General features: G+C 41.8%; 1 protein-coding gene across 1 annotated transcript; it reads right to left on the bottom strand.

Annotated features, from left to right (window-relative positions):
- Nucleotides 1–3,438: 3,438 nt before the first annotated feature.
- LOC113612194 (talanin) lies at nt 3,439–7,278 on the bottom strand. Its single transcript, XM_027091862.1, has 3 exons — nt 7,249–7,278; nt 4,140–4,262; nt 3,439–3,813 (listed from the first exon to the last, which is right to left on the bottom strand). The coding sequence occupies exons 1-3, from the start codon at nt 7,276–7,278 to the stop codon at nt 3,439–3,441; spliced, it is 528 nt and encodes a 175-aa protein (XP_026947663.1).
- Between the last annotated feature and the right edge of the window lie 395 nt (nt 7,279–7,673).

Raw genomic sequence — 7,673 nt, 5'->3', positions numbered from 1 at the left:
CTAATACCATCACATTGGAGATTATGAATTTTGGGGGAACACAAATATTCCATCCATAGCAGTATACAAGCAAACAAATGTGAAAGTACCTAGCACAATACCTGGCACATAGGTGAAACTGAGTAAATGTTAGCATTTACTCCTGATTTCCTTTTCCCAAAGTGAGTTATGCATTGGAATTCTTAAGTACTAGTGGGTTACTGTGTCTGTGTCACCATTATTGCACTCCTATCACAGTTAGGATCTAGTGGGTGAGTGTTAAGTATCTGCTATGAATATGTGTGTGTGTGTGTGTGTGTGTGTGTGTGTGTGTGTGTGTGTGTGTTTTAGAAAAGAGAAAGGTCACCAGAAGACCAGAAGATGAGATAAGTAAGTTTGGAAAGACTGGCTCATTTCCATCTACCTTTCTCCACTTCCACTGCCACCGTTCCAATTCAAGTTGTCCTCTCTTTCGTGGATTATTTCAATAGTTTTACCTGGTTCTTTTGACTGTATTCTTATTTCTTTTTAGTATATACTCTTCTTAGAAACCAGTGATCTTTTCAAAGTGCAAATCAGATTTTATTTAAACCCATTGATTCTTCAAATTCTACTTGGCATTTGATCTAAACCCTAATCTTGGCCTGGAAAGCACTCCACATCCTGGCTCCAGTCTATCCCTCCTCCCTCAACTTAATTTCCCTCTTCTCCCCACAACTCATTACACTTTAGCTATGCTAGAACTCTCTGAGAATTTTGGATCCGTGAACTCGAGGCCTTTGCCCATGCTTCACTCCTCTCTCCTCCCGCCCTACCACTTCTCTCTCCACCCTGTCTCTCCCTCCCTCCCCCTGGCCCCAATCTTCTGTCTGACTCCTACCCAAGCTTCACATCTTTGTTCATATGTAATTTCCTCAAGGAAACTTTCCTTGTTTCCTGATGGAACAAAATCAGGCCCACTTCTTATCTTTCTCATAGGAGAGCTCTTCTATGCTTTTCTTCTTACAGTCTATGTCACATTTCAAAATTATGGAATCGTGTGTAGTTCCTTTCCGAGTGTTGTCTCCTCTTACAGAGTGGGAATATGACAGTCTTGTTCCCTCTACTCTGTCACCAGCAGCTCGCCCACTGCCCCGCACACATAGGTCTCAGTGCCGCTTAATGATGAATGAATACAGAGCAATCCTGGGATAAATCTAACTGGATGGGATTCACATTTTCTCTCCCACAGGGTCATAGTTCTTGAGTTTGTGATCCCAGAGTCTTACAAAAGCCACCCAGATAACACAGATCCTGTTTGCCTCTGTATTTAATTTTTTGTTTGTTTCCCTTTTCTTTTTAAATTGAGGCATAACAGAGTAAACTGCACAAATGTTCAGGGCGCAGATGGTGAATTTTTCATTGTATACACCCGTGGAACCACCACCCCAATGAAGATTCAGAATATCCCAGCATCTCGTAGGCTCCTTTGTACCCTTCTGATTCCATGACCTCCTCTCCCACCCCTGCCCTGGGCAGGTTAATCACTCTTCTGACCTCCATCACCATAGATTAGTTTTGTCTGCTTCAAAATTTTATGTAAATGGAATCATACAACTGGTATGTTTTTGTCTGCCTTCTTTTTTTCAACATGTTTTGGGATCCGATCATGTTACTGTGTATAGCAGTATGTTTTTTTTTAAAAAGTTATTTGTTTAATTGTTGAGTATTATTTCACTGAATATATGTATGTATGTATATATATATATATATATATATGTATATATACGTACATGTATATATTACAGTTTATCCATTCTACTATTGTCCGACATTCAGTTGTTTTCAACTTTAGACTGTTATGAATAAAGCTGCTGTGAACTTTCATGCACATGTGTTTTGGTGGACACGTCTTTGGGGATAGAATGAGGAGTGGAACTGGTGGGTTTCTATCTTTAAACCAGGATCTTTTGATCTGTGGTGCATCTTTCAAAAAATTCTGGCACATCTCAATCTGAATTTACAGCTGAGGTAAGTCAGGGGTGATTATCCACATAGCATTAAGCTTCTTATTCGTGGGGAATCCTTCCTATGGCTTTTTAGTAATGGCATTCAGGGGTTTGTGTCAATGTCATTTAACAATTTGATACTGAGCCTGTGGGATGATAGGTCCAAGCAACTTAAAATTATACTCTTAACGTGACTCTGCCTATTGAAGCTTACTAAGGAACCATAATAAGTCATCTCAAAAATGGTCATCTGAGACAATAAAAAAATGTTATTCTATATGTTTAAATCATTGAGCTACAGAAGCATTTCCAGGCCACATGTTTTCAATTACAATGGTCCTAAGACAGTTGCTTTGACTGTTCCTATAAAATGCTTTAGCTATTCCTAATATGTCATTTACTCTCTGATTTACACTAATGCCGATAGAATATTGACCATTTGCTATAACCCAGTTGTGGAAGATTTTCTGACATAACTGTGTACTGATTTTTTTCTTTTCTACTGGAACACATAGGGTTAGTAGGCTGTGACCATTACACAACATCCACCAAATTCTGTGTGCCCTTTTCCCAAAAGATAAATTACACTGAAGGCAGAAAAATGCAATCCCTGAAGATTCTCTTGCCAAAAAACCTTCTTGTCTTTAAGGACCTTTGCTTGTTGTTTTATTTTCTACAGGAGAATTTGCAAACATTTTCCTTAGTGTCCTGTATGAAGTAAGAGAAGCTCAGAGTCTGCCCCAGGGGATGTAATAAGTGCAGTTAGACCATGTTCCCCATTGGAGGCAGTGAGCCAGTTACTCTACTGGACCACAGAGAGGGCTATGACCTCCCTTTGTCTGCTTCTGAGAACTCAATAGGCTTATCAGCTTGGGGGGCTGGGACCACCCAGCTGGGGAAAAATAGAACTTTTACCAGAGAGATGGAAGCATGTGGGAAATATCTGAATCATGCTTTGAGTAAAAATGCAGAGACAACCACATCCATTTGGACACCTGCCTCTTAATGTCCTGAGACATCCTTCTCATTGCAATGAAAAGCATTCCAGGAATGGGAGGCAGCTCCCTATTTTGACTAAATTCTAAAATATCATTAAATGATTATATTTAATTCCCACTATGAGCCTAACTAAGCAGGTACTGTCATCATCCCCAATTTAAATACAGGAAAACGGAGGCTCTTCGAGGCTGAGTGTTTTGTCTAAGCTTGCATAGCTTCTAAGAGGTGAAACAGAGATATGAACCCAGGCAGCCCAACTCCAGAGCCTGACAGGGTCTGGAGAAGAGCTGGCTCCAACACAGGGTGACAGCTTCCCATTCTCCCCCCTACCTTTTTAAGTTTCATCTGAAAATGTCATGCAGGGTCACCCTTACTGCACAGAGGAGACAAAGAAACAAATAAATATGGGGGAAGAGGAAATGGAAAATAAAACTCCCACTAGGGTCTGGCTATTAATGTGTTTGCACTGTTCCTACACTTGAATAGATCTGGTTCTGAGTCTGCTACTTAAAAGGAACCAAAAATGACCTTGAATTGAAACTCCTGCATAGGAAGGTGCCGTGATGAGCTCAGAGAGACCACAGCACACCTCTGCAAGGGCTTTGAGCACCATCGTCATGGTTGCTTCCAGTCGGCAAGGGGGGCGGGAGAGGGGCGGTGGCGGGGCGGGGGGCGGTGGATGCTGGTTAGGTGGTTTCAGTTCTGATGAACTGCCTGACTGCCAACACCAAGCCTGGGTTTTCCTCTCTACGGGATGGAGATGATGGGAGGGGAGATGGCCTTTCCAAAGGGGAGACTCTTCCATCAGCGGCTTCTTAAAATGGTTTGCCTTTGTGGAGGCAAAGCCCTAGTTAACATAAACATGGTGAGATGGGGGGCGCCTCTAAAGCAAATACCAGTATCAGCCAAGTTCTCCCCTCTTCTATCTCATCTCCTGTTGTTCTTCCTATTTTCTCTGTTCGGCCACCTTTTGCTGTTCCTGGAACACACCAGGCACACTCCTGCCTCAGAGCCTTTGCACATGCTCTTTATTCTGCCCAGAAGCTTTCCCCCTAGCTACCCCTATGGTCTGCTTCCTTTCCTCTCTCAGGCCTTTCCTCAAACATCCTATTTTCAGTGAGACCTTCCCTAGTTACCTGTTATAACCACAGTTGCATTCTGAACTCCACCCACTGCGCAACACACAGGCCTGCTCCCTCTCCCCTTCCCATTGTTTATCTCCTCTAGCTGAAGCTTAGCTCCATGAGAGCAAGGATTTATGTCTGCTTGATTCCTGTCTATATTCCAGCATCCAGGCTAGTGTGCAGCCAGTACTCAATGAAAAACATGTTAAATAGATTAATGAGTAAATCAGTGAATCCTGGCTTTGCCATTTAGTAACTAGGCAACCTTTAGCAAATTAGTTAATTTGTGTTCTATACCTCATTTCTACTACAGTAAAATTGGGATGATAATTCCTACCCTCCTACTGTGAGTTTTAAACAAGATTACAGAAGTACACACCAAGGACAATATTTGCATGCACTCAGTGATTTAGTTTGTGAGTTCGATGAAAGTAATACACATAATAGTAGTAAACATTTTTAGATTATTTATAGGAAATAACCTACCAGGCACTGCTGTAGCCACTTTATATACCTTTATTCATTTAATTCGTACATCCTGTAAGGTATGTACTATTATTTCATCATCCTTGTCTGAGAAATAAAGAAACTGCAGGACTAACTTGCCCAAGGCCATATGACTAGAAAAAAATCACTGAGTCTGGATTTGAACTCAGGGCTATCTGTTTCCAAAGTCCATCACTTAACCACTTCCCCACACTGCTTCCCCCAGGCAAGAACACATAATTTATATAATACAGGTATAGAAAAACAGATTCAAGTAGTGAACACTTCTATCTACAAATAGTTTATTTTTTAAACTGGTGGAATGTCTTCATAGATCAAACATGATAATAATTCACTTTCTAAACCAACTGGAATATTTAGATAGTGGCCAAATTATATTTAACCCCAAGCCATGAAATACCTTTGGCCAAGAAATGCTACCATTGAGGAGATATTTGGAAACTGTGTTTTATTTAGACACAGTCTATATGAACCAATACATTTCCATTTTAAAATAGAGAGCAGTGTCATTTAGTTTCCAAAGTTCAGTGGAAACAAAAACCAGGGCCATACAGACACACCCTAAACGAGCACCTGCTTTTGAGGCCGCCTCTAACATTATTATCCTGTTTTTCTCGTGAATTGGCTTCAATCACTGTGATTCCTGTACATTTAGCATATCTCATAACCAGCCGTCATTCATAGTCTATTTTAAGTTTGGTTGTTAAAATACTTGGTTTCACTCATGAGAGAGAGCTCAGTGAGACTATGTCTTCTCCATTCATGGTGCTGGTTCTACAAGTCACTGCATACCCAACAGGGAGGCATATACACACAAACTTTCCAAATCGTCTTTAAAGCCTTTCAGTTCCTTTTTTTCTTTTTTTGGTTTCTGTTGCCTTCCCAGTAATGGCTAAGACGTTGTCAGTTTGTCTTTCTTCTTGTAATTTCTCTAGAAGGCCTTGTGGCCCAGGCATTCAGTTGGGACACAGTTTCAATCTCCCATTGGTTTTAGTCTGGCTCTCTTACTTGCAAGGAACAGAAAGTCATTTAAGCTAGCTCAAGACAAAGGGCTTTTAGCATATTGTATTATGTCACTTTATTTTTAAATGGTAAAGGAATGTTTGTGGAAATCCAAGAACGGGAGCCATATTAAATCTTGGCCTCAAAGAGCCCAGAGCTCAAAGGTGACTCTAGATTCAAGAAGCCTCCCAGCCCTTCAGCAGCAGGAATCTTTGACTTCTGTGATTGAAGTGACATGCTATATGTCTACTTCATCTTGTCCTAGTGCTAACTGATGGCTATTTTTCTTCATGCTCAGGGCCCTAAGAGAGAATCTGATTGGTCCAGTCCTTCTTCCAGGGCAGACTGTAACTCCCTGACCAGCCTATGGATTGTGTACCGTTGGTTCAGGTGCCTGGGCCACAGCCAATCATTTATGGACAGAGGATGTGGGGCTCCGAGTACTAAACATGGCTTCCTGGGCCTGCCCCTGTGGCAGGAAGTGTGGGCAGGGTAGATCCCCTCAGAAGAGGCTGTGGGTGGGTTGGCACAGTGCTGACCTTTCCAGAATACTATCTTGTAAGAGACTAATGTGTTACCCAAATCACACAATCGTATACCAAGATGAGATGATATTATATTGACAAAGGCAAAGATGCAACTTGGAAAGACATCTGCAAAACCACATGCATACATCTTTGCAATTAGCGTGCTTAAAACATGAAACAAATTTCATTATTTCTTTGTGATCTGTTTTATCTAAAAATGTTTATTCTTTTGCCTGATAAGTCAAGCTGTTAAAGCCCTATGGCTTTCTTAGGACCTCCAAGTTTTGGTGAACAGATTACAGTCAGCACAATTCTAGCTGATGCCATTAATAGAGATTTCAGTGTGTTAACCAAACTGAAGCTGCATTAACCTTTGCAGTTGCCCAGCCAGTTATTCAGGTTTTGTTTTAATTGAGCTGGTCAGACCCATTGATTGGTTATTACCATTGACTAGGTATACACAATACCATGGGCCACAGCTTTAAACACAGGCAGAATGTGTTTGTGACTTCAGAGGTCCCTTGTGTCAAATGTGTGATGCCCGTGGTGCTGGTGAACTCTCCTCTAAGGATTGGCCCACTGCCACCCATGGACCCTGAAGAGCAAGGGAGATACAACGGGGACATTTCCATCAGGGTGATGATGTGGAGGAGTGTGGGTCAAGATCCAGGTCTGGATGCATTGCTGCAGTGGCTGGGAGAGTTATGGTGGTGGTGGTGGGGGCTGCTGGTATAAAAGTATAAGGCATGACAAACTTGGCCTGCATTACAATTCTAGAGGAAAACCACCTGGGCAAAGACCAAATCCTCATGCATCTGTCTTAAGATGAGATGAGTCACTACCCATGGCACGCGTTGGTGACCTGCATCTGTGTGAACTGTGCTCTCTTTTCTTGAGTCCCCAGCAGAAACCAGTCTCTCCCGACACTAGAAGTCCATAGCACTCTAGCTGTGTTTCTCTGTGGTTTACATCACTTTCTACCTATATTAACAATCTGTCTCATTTTTCCCCACCCTCTGATGGAAATTTATATTAAGATGAGATCAGTGTCTGATTTCTGCCTGGTGTTCCTGCCATTTAACAAATATTTGTTGGATGAATGAGAGCAAGAACCTAAATTGCCTTTTCAGTCACCAGATTGACTGTGGCCATGTTGCTTCATTGTTCTCTCCGCACAGTGACAGTATTTGACCCAGGAGGAATGTCTGAGGTGGTATCATTGCCGAGTGAAGCTAATTTCAGTGTCAAGTTTATTTAAAATTTTCAAATATTTCTAATGTAGGCACTGTGAAGCACCATCAGCGTATCCCATAGTATATGGAAGGGTCCACAGGTACAGTCGATTACCAGCAGGAGGATGGAATTCCAGATCAGAAAATCTTGAGTATATGGAGAGAAGGAAGTGGAGGAGGAGGAAGGGAGGGTAGTAGCTGACGTTTACTGACAGTTTGCCATGTGCCAGGCCCTGTTATAAGCATTTTACATAATTAAGTCATTTAAAACCCACAACAGCCGTATGGGGAAGTTACCATTATCCCGTTTTACAG

The sequence above is a fragment of the Aethalodelphis obliquidens genome, unplaced genomic scaffold (genome assembly GCF_003676395.1).
Source record: "Aethalodelphis obliquidens isolate GAN/ISIS:26980383/991018 unplaced genomic scaffold, ASM367639v1 scaffold73, whole genome shotgun sequence".
NCBI lineage: Eukaryota > Metazoa > Chordata > Mammalia > Artiodactyla > Delphinidae > Aethalodelphis > Aethalodelphis obliquidens.
Note: the sequence above shows the minus strand (reverse complement) of the source record. Positions and strands in the feature narration are given on the sequence as shown.